The following is a 15899-nucleotide window of genomic DNA, read 5'->3' as shown; positions in this document are numbered from 1 at the left end:
CTGGGTGGTAAAAATTGGGAAAATCCTCAGATATTCTCTCAGTGTATCAATGGGCCCATTGGGAACCAAGGGGACAATCTGTGGGTGGAGCCAGAAGACATTGGTAGGGTATTGAACAAATACTTCACATTTGTCTTCACCCAAGAGAATGATGATGCAGGTATGGAACTCAGGGAGAGAGACTGTGAAGTTCTTGAGCAAATTGACATAGGGAGTGACATGATATTGGAGGTGTTGGCAGGCTTAAAAGTGGATAAATCTCCAGGCCTGGATGAATTGTGTCCCAGGATGCTGTGGGAAGTGAGGGAGGAGATTGCAGGGGCTCTGACCCAATTTTTTAATTCCTCTCTGGCAACAGGGGAGGAGCCAGAGGACTGGAGAACAACTAATTTGGCCTCACTATTTAAGATAAGCCAGGGAACTACAGACCAGTGAGTCTCACGCCAGTGGTAGGGAAACTACTGGAGAAAATCTGACAAAGATAATCAATCTCCACTTGGAGTGCAAGATTTGATCATGGATAGTCAGCATGGCTTTGTTAGAGGGAGTTCATGCCGAACAAATCTGAATTTGTTGAACATGAGACCAGGTGTGTAGACGAGGGTGGTGTAGGTGATGTAGTTTATATGGATTTCAGCAAAGTCTTTGACAAGGTCCCACATGGGAGACTTTTAAAGAAGGCAAATGCACATGGGATACAGGGTAATTTAATAAGGTGGAATCAAAGTTGGCTTAATTGTAGGTGACAGAGGGTGATAACAGACGGCTGCTTTGGTGACTGGAAACCAGTTTCCAGTGGCATAACCACAGGGTCCCCTATTAATCATCATTTATATCAACAACATAGATGACTATTTGGGAGGTAGGATCAGTACGTTTGCGGATGACACTAAGATTGGAAGATATAGACGGGATGGCCAAATGGACAGATAAGTGGCAGATGGAAAGTGTGAGATGATGCACTTTGGAAGGAGTTAGTTGACAAGGAAGTATTCAATGACACTGGGAAGTTCCAAGGAACAAAGGGACCTTGGCGTGTTTGTCCATAGATCTCTGAAGTCAGAAGAGCAGGTTAATAGGGTGGTGAAAAAGGCATATGGGACACTTGCCTTTATAAAGCGAGGCATAGATTATAAAAGCAGGGAGGTCATGTTGGTGTTGTATAGAACTTTGGTGAGGCCACAGCTGGAGTAATTTGTGCAATTCTGGTCGCCACATTATAGGGAGGATGTGATTGTACTGGAGAGGGTGTAGAGGGATTCACCAGGACATTGCCTGGGATTGAATATTTAAGTTATGAATAGAGGTTGGATAGGCTTGGGTTGTTTTCACTGAAGCAGGGAATACTGAGTGCCGACCTGATTGAGGTGTACAAGATTATGAAGGGGTATGGACAGGGTGGATACGGAGCAGCTCTTTCCCTTAATTGAAGGGTTAGTCACAAGGGGAATAAATTCAAGGTGAGGAGTAGGAGGTTTGGGGGGGATTTGAGGAAAAGCCTCTTGATCCAGACGGTGGTGACGGTCTGGAATACACTGCCTGGGAGGCGGTTTGCCACCCATCCTTTAAAAAGTACCTAGATGAGTACTTGGCATGTCATAACATTCAAGGCCATGGGCCAAGTGCTGGCAAATGGGGTTGGCTAGGTAGATCAGGGGAACGATCTAAACATATTTGTTCTAAGTGTGGTAGCGAGCAGTAATCGTCGGATGTTTCCCGACGACTGACCCAGTGAGACCCTCACCAGTATCTAATGTTAATTAAGGCACTTAATGATGCCTCACAGGCTTTACGCCGCAAATGACTGCCCCACCAGCTGATTCGCCAGGAGCCCTCCCGGAAACTCCCCTGGGGGAGCAGCACTCATGCAAACAGTAGTGGACAGGCTTCTCGGGCACATTCTGGTGAGTACCACTCAGTTGCTGATGCACATTAGATGGAGGCAGTGACACCCAGCCGAGACATCAGTCGGAGGTCTGCTGGATCCCAGGACCCAGCTGGGTCCCAGTCAGATGCTGAGTCTGGACCAGGCTATGCCGGAGCAGCTGTGAGATTCAAAGGGGGGTGTCAGCGGCACTCCAGCAGTTCCATAGCCGATTGGAGGAGTCGCAGAGGCCCTCTCCCCCCCAACAACAATGCATCTCAGAGTCATTATGTGGCACAGGGTGGCACGCAAAGACACTGTTGTGGAGGGATGGTGGTGGAATGGAGGGAGGGGGAAGAGGTGCGATCCCGTACAAAGCCACGTCCTATTAGAAGTGGGCTAAGGTGAGGGCCCCCTTAGACCTCTGGGCATACTAGACCCTCGCCGCTACCTCCTGCCGTCCATCCTCCGACCTCTCCTCGTCCTCTAGCCCTTCCTGGTCCGGCTTCTCCTCTGCCTGGATGTTCCTCCTCCACTCCTTCCAGCAGGTTGCCCCAATGCTGTGCTCGGTTATGGAGGAAAGACCACCACAAACTGGGCGACCCTCTGAGGGTCCTGCAGTGCACCACCAGAGGGGTCTGGGCATCAGAACTGCATTTTGAGCAGTCCGATGCACTGCTCAATGACAGCCCGGGTGGCCACAGGGGCCTCTTAATATCGGGTCTCAGCATCAGTCTCTGGTGTCATCAGCCAGGATATGAGTGGGCACCCTTTATCCCCCAAGAGCTGACAGGTCACCCGCACTATCTCCTTGTTGAGGCGGAGCCTCCTGCGGCATGCACTGTCTGACATCAGTTCAAAAGACCAGCGATGCCTGTATACCTTGGGCTGTCGCTGGCCTCCCCTCTGGGACCCTCAATGCATGAGAGGGGGGTTTGTGTGATGGACTGGGCTGTGTTCACAACTCTCTGTAGTTTCTTCCAATCTTGGGCTGAGCAGCTGCCATACCGGGCTGTGATACAGCCACATAGGATGCTTTCTAAGGTCACCTGTAAAAGTTGGTAAGAGTCAATGTGGTCATGCTGAATTTCTTTAGTTTCCTGTGAAAGTATAGGCGCTGTTCTGCTTTCATGGTCATAGTGTTGACGTGGATGGACCAGGACAGATTTTTTGTGATGTGCACACCTAGGAATCTGAAGCTGTCAACCATCTCCATCTCAGCCTCATTGATGCAGACAGGGATGTGTATGATACTTTGCTTCCTGAAGTCAATTGCCAGTGTGATATTATGTTTCCTTGGTAAGGATGGCTTTGATGTATAGTGTTCAACAAAGATCATCAAGCTATGTTGATTAACAAAGCTAATTTACTAACACTACATATAATTAGATTCAAATGTTTTTCTAAGTACAGAGGTTGCGAAATAAACTATGCTGCAACTTTATCGACAGAACTCCAGAACACATGACTACTTTCTCTCCCGCCTAAACACCTTCTCCCAGAATCAAGGGTGTCACATGATCTACGTGACTGCTCTTGATCACCATCTGGTGATTAGATGTATTTACATAAAATTGTTAACCATTCATCTCCCATACAATATCCATATTGTTACAACCAGCTTTTTAGTCTTGCTGACATTGAGGGAGAGATTGTTGTCCTTACACCACTCAACTAGATTCTATGGGCGCGATTCTCCCAAAACGGGAGAAATCGTAAGGCTGGCGTCAAACCCGGGCGGGTTTAACGCCAGCGCACCCCTTCCCGACCGGGAACCGATTCTGGTCCCCGGTCGGGGCTAGCAGCCCGACGCCGTAAGCTCCGGCATCACGGGCTTAACGAATTTCGTTAAGCCCGCTTGCCGGAGTTAGCGCCGGCTGACGCGTCATATGACGTCAGCCGCGCATGCGCAGATTGGAAGACTCCAACCCGCGCATGCGCGGATGACGTCATCGCGTATTTGCGCGAAACCCGCGCATGCGCGGGCCGGGATGCCCCTCAGCCGCCCCGCGAATGGATAGTGCGGGGCGGCGGAAGGAGAAATAGTGCGCGGGCATCGGGCCCGCTGCCCGCGATCGGTGCCCACCGATCGCGGGCCCATGGCACCCTTGGCACGGCTGTGGTACTGCCGTGCCAATCGGTGCCATGGTTATAAAAAGCGAGTTGTTCCCGCCGTTTTTACGAACGGCCAGACCAGGTGGGCGCGATTCTCCACCCCCCACGACGGGTCGGAGAATAGCGGGAGGGCCTTCCCGACATTTTTCCCGCCCTCCCGCTATTCTCCCCCCCCCCCCCCCCCCCGCCCAACTCCCGACACGAATCGCTGCCGCCGTTTTTTTACGGCCGGCAGCGATTCACAGCTGATAGATGGGCCGAAGTCCCAGCCCTTTATGCTGTTTTTACGAACGGCAAACACACCTGGTCTGGCCGTTCGTAAAGACGGCCGTAAACTCTCGCTTTTTATAACCATGGCACCGATTGGCATGGCAGTACCACGGCGGGTTTCGCGCAAATACGCGATGACGTCATCCGCGCATGCGCGGGTTGGAGTCTTCCAATCCGCGCATGCGCGGCTGATGTCATATGACGCGTCAGCCGGCGCTAACTCCAGCAAGCAGGCTTAACGAAATTCGTTAAGCCCGTGATGCCGGAGCTTACGGCGTTGGGCTGCTAGCCCCGACTGGGGACCAGAATCGGTTCCCGGTCGGGAAGGGGCGCGCTGGCGTCAAACCCGGGCGGGTTTGATTTCTCCCGTTTTGGAAGAATCGCGCCCGGTGTGTTTGCCGTTTGTAAAAACAGCGTAAAGGGCTGGGACTTCGGCCCATCTATCAGCTGTGAATTGCTGCCGGCCGTAAAAAAACGGCGGCAGCGATTCGTGTCGGGAGTTGGGCGGGGGGGGGGGGAGAATAGCGGGAGGGCGGGAAAAATGTCGGGATGGCCCTCCCGCTATTCTCCGACCCGTCGTGGGGGGCGGAGAATCGCGCCCTATATCTCCCTCCTGTATTCTGACTCGTCGTTGTTCGAGATCCGACCAATGGGGGCTTAGTACGCAGCCTTGTGGGGCCCCGGTATTGAGGACTATTGTGGAGGAGGTGTTGTTGTTTGTCCTTACTGATTCTGGGTTGCCACCCAGGTTCATAGGGTTGTGAAGAAGGCCTATGGTGTGTTGGCCTTTATTGGTAGAGGGATTGAGTTCCGGAGCCATGAGGTCATGTTGCAGCTGTACAAAACTCTGGTGCGGCCGCATTTGGAGTATTGCGTACAGTTCTGGTCGCCTCATTATAGGAAGGACGTGGAAGCTTTGGAACGGGTGCAGAGGAGATTTACCAGGATGTTGCCTGGTATGGAGGGAAAATCTTATGAGGAAAGGCTGATGGACTTGAGGTTGTTTTCGTTGGAGAGAAGAAGGTTAAGAGGTGACTTAATAGAGGCATGCAAAATGATCAGAGGGTTAGATAGGGTGGACAGTGAGAGCCTTCTCCCGTGGATGGAGGTGGCTAGCACGAGGGGACATAGCCTTAAATTGAGGGGTAATAGATATAGGACAGACGCCAGAGGTAGGTTTTTTACGCAAAGAGTGGTGAGGCCGTGGAATGCCCTACCTGCAACAGTAGTGAACTCGCCAACATTGAGGGCATTTAAAAGTTTATTGGATAAGCATATGGATGATAATGGCATAGTGTAAGTTAGATGGCCTTTAGTTTTTGACTTCCCATGTCGGTGCAACATCGTGGGCCGAAGGGCCTGTACTGCGCTGTATCGTTCTATGTTCTATGTTCTTTGATTGTGGTCTATGGGTCAGAAAGTCGTGGATCCAGTTGCAGAGTGAGGAACCGTGTCCTAGGTTTTGGAGCTTTGAGTGTAGGACCAGGAGATGGCATCTGCTGTGGACCGGTTTTGGTGGTATGCGAATGCTGTTGATCGAGGCATTCTGGGAGTATTGAGTTGATGTGCCTCATGACGAACCTCTCGAAGCACTTCAACACGATCGATGTCAAGGCCACCGGACAATAGTCATTGAGGCACATTGCCTGGTTCTTCTTTGGCACCAGTATGATGGTGGTCTTCTTGAAGCAGGTGGGTACCTCAAAACGGAATAGGGAGAGCTTGAAGATATCCATGAACACATCTGTCAGCTGGTCCGCGCAGGATCTGAGTACACGATTAGGGACTCCGTCAGGACCTGTCGCCTTCCGAGAGTTCACTTTCAAGAAGGCCGATCTGACTTTGGAAGCTGCGACGGTGGGTATGGGTGTGTTTTGGGCCGCTGGGGCAGTCAACAGTAGTTTGATGGTTTCCTGTTCGAACCAAGCATAGAATGCATTGAGTTCATCGGGGAGGGGTGCGCTGCTGCCGGAGATTCTGCTCGGCTTCGCTTTGTAGACCATTATGTTTTTTAAGCCTTACCACCACCAACGAGAGTCTGTAACGGTAGGCTGTGACTCTCGTTTGGTCTGATATTGTCTCTTGGTATCCCGGATGACATCCCTGATGCCTCATGCCCATAACTTAATTCAAACAGGTTGATGCCCGTGGACTTGTTAGGGGAGTCCCTGGTAATAAATAGCGGGAGACCTAAACCCTTGTCTTAGTCATGGAATAGTCCAGGCAATAGGTCCAAATTGTAGTTTTTAGGGTCTGGTGATACCACTCGAATGTACCTTGGATTTATTGGCTTCAGCTGGGTTATTCCCAGACTGTGGACAACTTCCTGAATCAAAGGGACCATACATTTATTCTCTGATCTGATTGGATCTCTTTTGACAGGCTGTATTGGGCCAGTCCTTCGATCATGTCTTTGGCTGTGATATTTTGAGGGGAATGGCCTTGGGAAATTGAATGACCAGGAGGCACTGATAGCCTGCCTGCTTGTGGCCCTACACAATCTGTAAGAATTTGGTCAAATGCTTGCATGGGTTTGAGAGATGCAGGTTTAATTTTAATTAATTGACTTGGACTTTCCCTGCACCCTGACAGGTTTTGCAATGTGTGGCCACGTCAGACTGGAGTCAAGGCCAGAAAAAGTGCTTGTTTATGCGACTAATGTTCTGTTGATAACTACATATCTAGTATTTGGAATAGCATTGTAAGGTTTCCTTATGATATTTTGGTGAAGTGCTGTCAACTCTTCACCGACAGGCCTCTCAGGGATGTCCATTTATTTACTACAATATCTCATAAGTATTGGACTCGGAGAGCTGAGCGGCTTTCTGCTCAGATCAGTCAGTGTGTGCTATGTGCTTTAATTCGGGATCTACCAGCTGTGCTTTAATTGAGGCTCCCCCTCAGATAGGTCTCAGCTAGAACTTCCTCCTATGGCTGCTCGGTTTTCCCTTATCTTGCTTGACTGGTCTAAAATTATGGAGAAAAGTCACCACTTTACTACCAGCTAAATCATTCCCAAGAAGGGAATCTAGCCCTGTCACCGGCAGCTCGGTGACAATCCCTAAACAGACTGAACCTGAGACTACATCATTCTGCAGATGGAACTGAAGGAGGGGAATGGATATACATCCTCCTCCAACTCCCTTAATTAGCACTTGGTTTTCATGGTTTCTTGGTTTTGGGCTGCACGGTAGCACAGTGGATAGTACAATTGCTTCACAGCTCCAGGGTCCCAGGTTCGATTCCTGGCTTGGGTCACTGTCTGTGTGGAGTCTGCACGTTCTCCCTGTGTCTGCGTGGGTTTCCTCCGGGTGCTCCGGTTTCCTCCCACAGTCCAAAGATGTACGGGTTAGGTGGATTGGCCATGCTAAATTGCCCTCAGTGTCCAAAATTGCCCTTGGTGTTGGGTGGGGTTACTGGGTTATGGAGATAAGGTGCAGGCGTGGGCTTGGATAGGGTGCTCTTTCCAAGAGCCGGTGCAGACTCGATGGGCCGAATGGCCTCCTTCTGCACTGTAAATTCTGTGATTCTGTGACGGAGGATTCTGGAGGAGGGGTCAGGTTTTCACCAGGGATCGAGTGGCTCCTGTATCCCTGAACAGTCCAGTGGATTTGCTTACTTCCTGAGAGAAGTACAGGGACACCATTCTTTTGAGGACAGAACTTTAGTCGCTTTCGGGTATTTTAATCAGTTTCTGCCACATGTCGGACAGACTATTTGAAGGGCAAAACTGAACAACACATCTGGCCTGCGGTGAGTGAATGATAGTGAGGGTGTGTTTAAATATGGTGACAGGATATTTGACCTTATAAGGTAGCAGCAGGGCAGATGAATCCTTTCCTGCCCCACCAAGAGATTTGACAAGTCCCCCTAATTAAAAGTGAAAAATCGGAGCGGGGACGATTAATTTGAATAAAGAACAAAAGAACAAAGAAAAGTACAGCACAGGAACAGGCCCTTTGATCTGATGCTCAGTAGGAATCACACCGACTTTCCCGTACCAGCCCACTTAGACTTCAGAATGGAAAACTCTGCCCTCTGATTTAAGATGTTGCAGTTCCATTTCCAATCTGAGACCTCTGCAACAGCAGCTGTCAGCATAGTCTCAAATATTGGGCGGGTTTCTCTGACCACCCGCCGTTCGGTGAATCGCCGGGGGTCGGCGTGAATCCTGCCCCTGCCGTCCTCCAAATTCTCCGGGCCCCCAAAAATCAGCCCAGCGTGAGTCACGCCACCCACCTCGGAGAATAACGGGGTCCGGCGCGACTCAATGGCCCCGGGGCTGTCCAAATTGGCCCACGATGGCCCGAAGTCCCGCCTGTCTTTTGCCAGTCCTACCGGCTTAAATTGGAGTAGGTCCCTTACCGGCGGGACCTGGTGGCACAGGCGGCCTCCGGGGTTCTTGAGGGGGCACGTGGGGATCTGGCCCCGGGAGGTGCCCCCACGGTGGCCTGGCCCGCGATCGGGGCCCACCAATCTGTGGGCGGGCCTGTGCCGTGGGGGCACTCTATCCTTCTGCACCGGAGGCTGTACCGGTCTGCGTGCCATTCCCGGTGCGGAAGCAAAGCCCTCTGCGCATGCGCGGGGATGACGCCAGCACATGCTGGCGTTCCCACACATGTGCCAACTCGCGCCGGTCGGCGGAGGCCCTTCATCGCCGGTTGGCGTGGTGCCAAGCACCTTTCCCGCCAGCCGGTGGGGCACAAACCACTCCCGGAGGGGGGGGGGGGGGGGGGGGGTGGGGGGGGGGGGGGGGGGGGGGGGGGGGGGGGTGGGGGGGGGGGGGGGGGGGGGCCTAGCCCCTGAAGGAGCGGAGGATTCCGCACCTTTGAGGCGGCCCAACACCGGAGTGTTACACGCCACTCTGTCCCGCCGGAGTTGCCCGCCCTGCCGATTATGGAAGAATCCCGCCCATTATGTCTGGAATTTCACTGTGATGGCATGCATGGACAAAGGGCTCTGGTTCATCTATTCTGCTGCCACGGAGTATACTTTTCAGGGTGAATCAGGCTGACCAGTTCTCAATCTCGGTTTCATTGACATGTTAAATAGTCCTTCTCGGATGCTATGTTAGATTATAGAATCTTTGTTCCTCTTCATGAAACGGCCTTAAGTCAACAAGTAGGTTCACATTTTTAGCTGACTTACAGATATTTATTATTCAAATACATTGTTCATATATATATTTTCTCATTTACTTTTTATGTTAATCACAATTTACAAGTAAACCCTAAAAATAAATTCTTACATATTATTTGATATTCTTGAAATTTAGCCTACATCCAGGTTGCCAGAGCCCTCATGATTGCTTCTATCTGTCTGGGATTTTTTGGTTCCATATTTGCGCTGATGGGGATGGAATGTACCAACATCGGAGGCTCAGGAAGGAGTAAAGCAAAAGTTGCTTTATGTGCTGGAGTCATGTACATATTCGCTGGTAAGGATAATTCCTAATAAAGTGTTCCTTTTCTGGTCCCAGCCTGTTGCAGTATTCCAGTGAAGCTCAATTCAAGCTTGAGGAGCAGCTTCTGATGAGGCACTTTGCAGTCACTTATCAGACCAAGAGTCCTGCTCCCCAATTTGATGCCTTTTTGCTGTGTGCTGGTTTGAATTTTGTTTTGCATGTTTTTGCTTTTGGACAGAGCTGTTTGTTATTCTGCCATTCACACTCACTCCAGGAAAATGCATTATTTCTTTTCGACAACTATTATGGAACTTTTGTCATTTAATTTTTCTCAAACCTCGACCCTATCACAAACCTTCATTTGCTCTTCCTTGCTGTGGTTCTGGAGTCACATATAGCTCACTGTTATAACCTAAATGGAGGCCATGGGTTTAGACCATGAGGCTCCCCGTGGCCTCACCTGAATACCACCTGCCCAGATGAAGGGGCGGGGCTTAACCCTCAACCAGGAAGCTTGGAGCTTGGCAGACATAAAATCCCTGACCCAAGTGTGGGTCGGTTGTGGGAGACCCTTTGGGGAGTAGTGAGTATAAGTACCTATTGTATACTAAACCTTTGTTCAACATCCAATATCGCTTCCTCATGGTCGCTTGCCTGGATCCATACACTGGTGATGAGCATGCACTGGAGCTGCCACAGACATAATTTCCTCTGAACCCGGCCCACTTTGCATAGGCCTCAGGAGGTCTCAAGCAAGGCAAGAGGTGTACAGCATGTCGGGAAGTTAGAGGTGTTTGACGCCCATACGGGAGATCGGAAACAGTACATTGAATGGATGCAGTATTTCTTTGATTTGAATGCAATCATTGGGAATGAAAGGCAAACAGTTATCCCCCTCATGGTTTGCAGGGCCGCCACATAGAGAGCTTAACCTACCCAGAAGCAGTCGTTCGCGGAACTGGTCACGTTGGTGGGCAAGCATTTTAACCCAAACCCACCCATTGTAGTTTTCTTCTTCTCCCTCTTCTTGGGCAGTCCCTCAGGGTCGAGGATAACTTGCTTCCACTCTGGGGAGGTGGGTTCTGCGGTGAAAAGTAACTGGGACTCGAAGGATCAGTGGCCATGGTCCCCCAATTCGGAGGACCTAAATCAGAGGGCTTGGTATGCCAGTGACCAGAAGGGCCGAACAGTGGGGCATCGGTAAAGAAGCCCACCCGCCCGCTACCCCACCGGGTGCAGCTGCCCTGGGATAGGGCACCACGGCACCTAGAGTGGCGTCAATCCGTGTCACTATCCGAGTAAATGGATTCCTGATTGAACTGGATACCGGGGCCACTCTTTTCGTGTTAAATTGGGGCACATTCAACTGCATCGCATCTGGAGCCCGACAGTTGGAGCTACCGGACACAAACAAATGTTTTGCGATGTATATGGGGGGGACTATTGGTGATTACAGGTACTTTGGTGGTCCCCATGGAGTATGAGCAGCAGTCTGCAAATTTATTATGGGTACGTGGGACTGGGACGAGCTTGCTGGGGCTCGATTGGTTAAAGCGCCTCCGTTTGGATTGGCAACATGTTTGCCAGATGTGCCCTGATGGACTGGATGCAATGCTGGCAAGGTTTTCCGGACGTATTTAAAAGAGGCCTGGGAACTATCCAGGCCCTGAGCAGAAGGATTGAATTCAAGAGCCATCAGGTGATGATGCAATTGTACAAAACCTTGGTAAGGCCACATTTGGAGTACTGCGTGCAGTTCTGGTCGCCTCATTTTAGGGAGGATGTGGAAGCTTTGGAAAAGGTGCAAAGGAGATTTACCAGGATGTACATAGAACATAGAACATAGAAAATACAGCACAGAGCAGGTCCTTCAGCCCACGATGTTGTGCCGAACCTTTGTCCTAGATTAAGAACAAATTAATCTACACCCCATCATTATACTGTAATCCATGTACCTATCCAATAGCCGCTTGAAGGTATGGAGAATAAGTCTTATGAGGAAAGGTTGAGGATGCTAGGCCTTTTCTCATTAGAACGGAGAAGGATGAGGGGTGACTTGATGGAGGTTTATAAGATGATCAGGGGAATAGATAGAGTAGACAGTCAGAGACTTTTTCCCCGGGGGGGAACAAACAATTACAAGGGGACATAAATTTAAGGTGAATGGTGGAAGATATAGGGGGGATGTCATAGAACATAGAAGATAGAACAGTACAGCACACGGTAGCATGGTGGTTAGCATCAATGCTTCACAGCTCCAGGGTCCCAGGTTCGATTCCCGGCTGGGTCACTGTCTGTGTGGAGTCTGCTCGTCCTCCCTGTGTGTGCGTGGGTTTCCTCCGGGTGCTCCGGTTTCCTCCCACAGTCCAAAGATGTGCGGGTTAGGTGGATTGGCCATGCTAAATTGCCCGTAGTGTAAGGTTAATGGGGGGATTGTTGGGTTACGGGTATACGGGTTACCTGGGTTTAAAGTAGGGTGATCATTGTTCGGCACAACATTGAGGGCCGAAGGGCCTGTTCTGTGCTGTACTGTTCTATGTTCTATAACAGGCCCTTCGGCCCTCGATGTTGTGCCGAGCAATGATCACCCTACTCAAACCCACGTATCCACCCTATACCCGTAACCCAACAACCCCCCCCCCCTTAACCTTACTTTTTAGGACACTACGGGCAATTTAGCATGGCCAATCCACCTAACCCGCACATCTTTGGACTGTGGGAGGAATCCGGAGCATCCGGAGGAAACCCACGCACACACGGGGAGGATGTGCAGACTCCGCACAGACAGTGACCCAGCCGGGAATCGAACCTGGGACCCTGGAGCTGTGAAGCATTTATGCTAACCACCATGCTACCGTGCTGCCCCGTCAGAGGTAGGTTCTTTACCCAGAGAGTAGTGGGGGCATGGAATGCATTGCCTGTGGAAGTAATTGAATCGGAAACATTAGGGACCTTCAAGCAGCTATTGGATAGGTGCGTGGATTACGGTAGAATGATGGGGTATAGATTAATTTGTTCTTAATCTGGGACAAAAGTTTGGCACAATATCGTTGGCCGAAGGGCCTGTTCTGGTCTGTATTTTTCTATGTTCTATGATTTCGCTGGGCCCTCTCAGGGCTCTATGTTTGTCTTCATCATGGATGCTCACGCAAAATGGTTAGACGTCCACCGCATGGCATTCATTACATTGCGGGCGATGGTTGAAAAACTCCAGAAAACATTCTGCATCCACAGGATCCTGGAGGTCTTGGTCTCAGACAATGGGACAGCCTTCACCAGCACAAAATTCGGTGACTTCCTACGGACAAATGGCATCCATCATGTGCAGACTGTGCCATATCACCTGCGTTGAATGGATGGTGTTATGAGCCAGGGTTCAAAGAACCCAAAATGTGTCATGGAGTTCACCTGACCAACAACCTTTTAAAATTGTAGTATGGGGAGCACACGGCCCACTCTACAGGTGTGGTACAGCAGAAATGGAAAAGTATTTTTGAAAGCAAAACAATGTTTATTCTATGAACTCAAGTTAACTTTTTCAAAACATACAGTGAACATCTTAGCAACTATCAATTCAAATACAACCACCAAAGAATACAACACTAAGTAATCCTTTAAGCTTTCCTTTTTAACACCCATAAGACTTAAAACACCTTTTACCAGAAGCACATCAGGTTAAAGTCACTACTTTTATTAGTTTTAAATCACCAGGATCGATTTACAGTCTTTAGCTAACAGAGAGAGACTCATATAACTTCTGGCTGCGACTGCAGCTATCCTGTTCTGAAAACGAAACTAAAACACACCCTGAAATGAAATGAAAATTGCTTATTGTCACAAGTAGGCTTCAAATGAAGTTACTGTGAAAAGCTCCTAGTCGCCACATTCCGGCGCCTGTTCGGGGAGGCTGGTACAGGGAACAGCAAGTTCCCTGCAGTTCCCTGCAGCAAACAACCTAAAACTAAAGTAAAAAGCTGACAGATAGCCCAGCTCCACCCACTCTCTGACATCACTGCTTTAATAAACACCCATATCTTAAAGGTACCCTCACATGACATCTCCTCCCAAGAAAAAACAATAAACCATCAACTTCAAGATGGTGTCATTTTTCACCTTTTCACTATCCGTTAAGAAATGCACACAGTAAATATACTTTTTGTTTTAAAAAAATCAACACACGCAAACAGGTACAACAATATATTCCATTTTTCTTCTTCCTCCAACTGAAATGCTTCCTGATTGACAATCTCTTTGAACAAGAATGTCCCTGCACGATCCGTTCATTTCTCTACACCTCGTCATTTCTCTTTAAAGTCAGATACTTTCCTTCAATCTGATCACAGAGTCCCTTGTAATTCTCCAACACAGGAGCATTGGTTATCACAGCTTTCAGGCTGTCAAATGCCTATGAAACTCTGCTGTCCACTGGAATTTGTTACGCTTCTTCAGCAAGTCCATCAGTTGAGCAATCATGCTACAAAATGCACCCATCTCCAGCTCCTCAGAATCGTGTTCGGGAACTGGAGCTGGAGTTGGATGAACTGCAGATCATTCGGGAGGCAGAGGTGGTCATAGATAGAAGCTTCAGGGATGTAGTTACTCCAAAGAATGAAGATAGATGGGTGATGGTGAGAGGGGCTGGGAGGAAGCAGTCAGTGCAGGGATCCCCTGTGGTCATTCCCCTTAGTAACAAGTATACCGCTTTGGATACTGATGGGGGGGGGACTTACCAGGGGTGACAAAATTTTACTACATCTTTATGTAGGCCAGGCCAATAAAAATGTTTCTGTATTTTAGCTTGAGTTTTCCTTATTCCCAAATGTCCTCCCACTGGTACCTCATGTGCAACTCGCAACACCTCCTTTCTTCCCTACCGGCAATACTACTTAACGAACTTCTGCCCACTTTTCATCCCCCTGCATATGTAAAGGTCTCCATTTTCTCATCAAGACATCACTTTTACGGTAATAACACTCTGGTATCCACTGAGATTCCTCTTCCGTATATGCTTTCTGATACATCCGTTTTATTTCTACATCTTTCTGTTGTAACTCCGCCAATTTTCCGGAACTAAAAACATCTGCCTCATCCTCCACCTGTTGTTCTTTTTCAACCATCTGATCAAAAATCGTTTGTGATAATTGCACTTCAACTTCATCTTCACTCTTTGATTTCTCCTCTTAACCTGTGACTTTGCAACCTTGTTCCTACACAATCTGGAAGAATCCAAGGATATTTGTCCTTCAAGACTTCAGTTGTCTGATTTTCCACTGGCTTATCAATCACCGTAGGCAACACTCCCACCTGCGATCCAGCGTTATCATTACCCAAGATAAACTGTATTCCTGAACAAGATAGTTTCTCGATTACTCCTACTACCACTTCAACACTCTTCACTGGACTTTTCAGTCTTACCTTATATAATTGAACACTACTCGTCTCACCCTGAATTCCACATATTGCCACCTTTTCTGGCAACATTCTTCCCAAACTACATAACTCCTCATCTCTTACCATTAAAGATTGACTAGCTCCCGTATCTCTGAAAATTGTGACCTCTTTACCTACTCCTCCTGATTCACATGAGTAAACTTTACCCACACAAGTAAATTCTTCAAAGAGATCTGGCACCTTCTTATCAATCACCTCTTGATCAGGCTGTACAATCTTTTGCACCTCCTTTGCTTCACTTGGGCTTTCCTTTACCACTTTAACAAACCCCACTGTCTTATCCTGTTTTACCACATCAGCCTTCCCAGTGCTTTTCTTCAACCACCAACACTGACTTTACATGGCCTAGTTTATTGCAGTGAAAACATTTGAAGCTTTTCATGTCTCTTCCACCCTCCTGGATTTCTTTTTTAATCTGAGGTACACTCTCCGTATTATCTCCCATCCAATCACCTTTACCGTTACCACTTAAGTATTTCTCATGTCCCCAGTTTCTATCCCTCACAGGCTGAAACTGATGCCGGAAACCAAGCTTTGATTTATGAACTAATTCATAATCACCTGCCATTTCTGCTGCTAATCTCGCAGTTTTAACCCTCTGCTCTTCCACATGAGTTCTCACTACATCAGGAATTGAACTTTTAAACTCCTCCAAAAGTATAATTTCTCTGAGAGCTTCTTACATTTAGTCTATTTTCAAAGCCCTTATCCACCCATCAAAATTACTCTGTTTGAGCCTTTCACCTCCATTTATGTTTGACCAAATTATTTCTGTAAATTTCAAAACCTTTGTCT

The 15899-nt window shown here is 48.8% G+C and overlaps 1 protein-coding gene across 1 annotated transcript in view; it reads left to right on the top strand.

Moving 5' to 3' along the window:
* Window positions 1–15899, top strand: part of LOC119977496 (claudin-10-like) — a 98679-nt gene that overhangs the window by 7881 nt on the left and 74899 nt on the right. Inside the window, exon 2 of the mRNA XM_038818531.1 lies at window positions 9525–9686. Coding sequence (XP_038674459.1) covers window positions 9525–9686 — 162 coding nt within the window. The remainder of the gene's footprint in view (window positions 1–9524; window positions 9687–15899) is intronic.

This window comes from Scyliorhinus canicula, chromosome 14, assembly GCF_902713615.1.
Source record: "Scyliorhinus canicula chromosome 14, sScyCan1.1, whole genome shotgun sequence".
NCBI classification, from domain to species: Eukaryota; Metazoa; Chordata; class Chondrichthyes; order Carcharhiniformes; family Scyliorhinidae; genus Scyliorhinus; species Scyliorhinus canicula.
The sequence above is the reverse complement of the archived record's forward strand: the minus strand, read 5'-3'. Positions and strand labels throughout refer to the sequence as shown.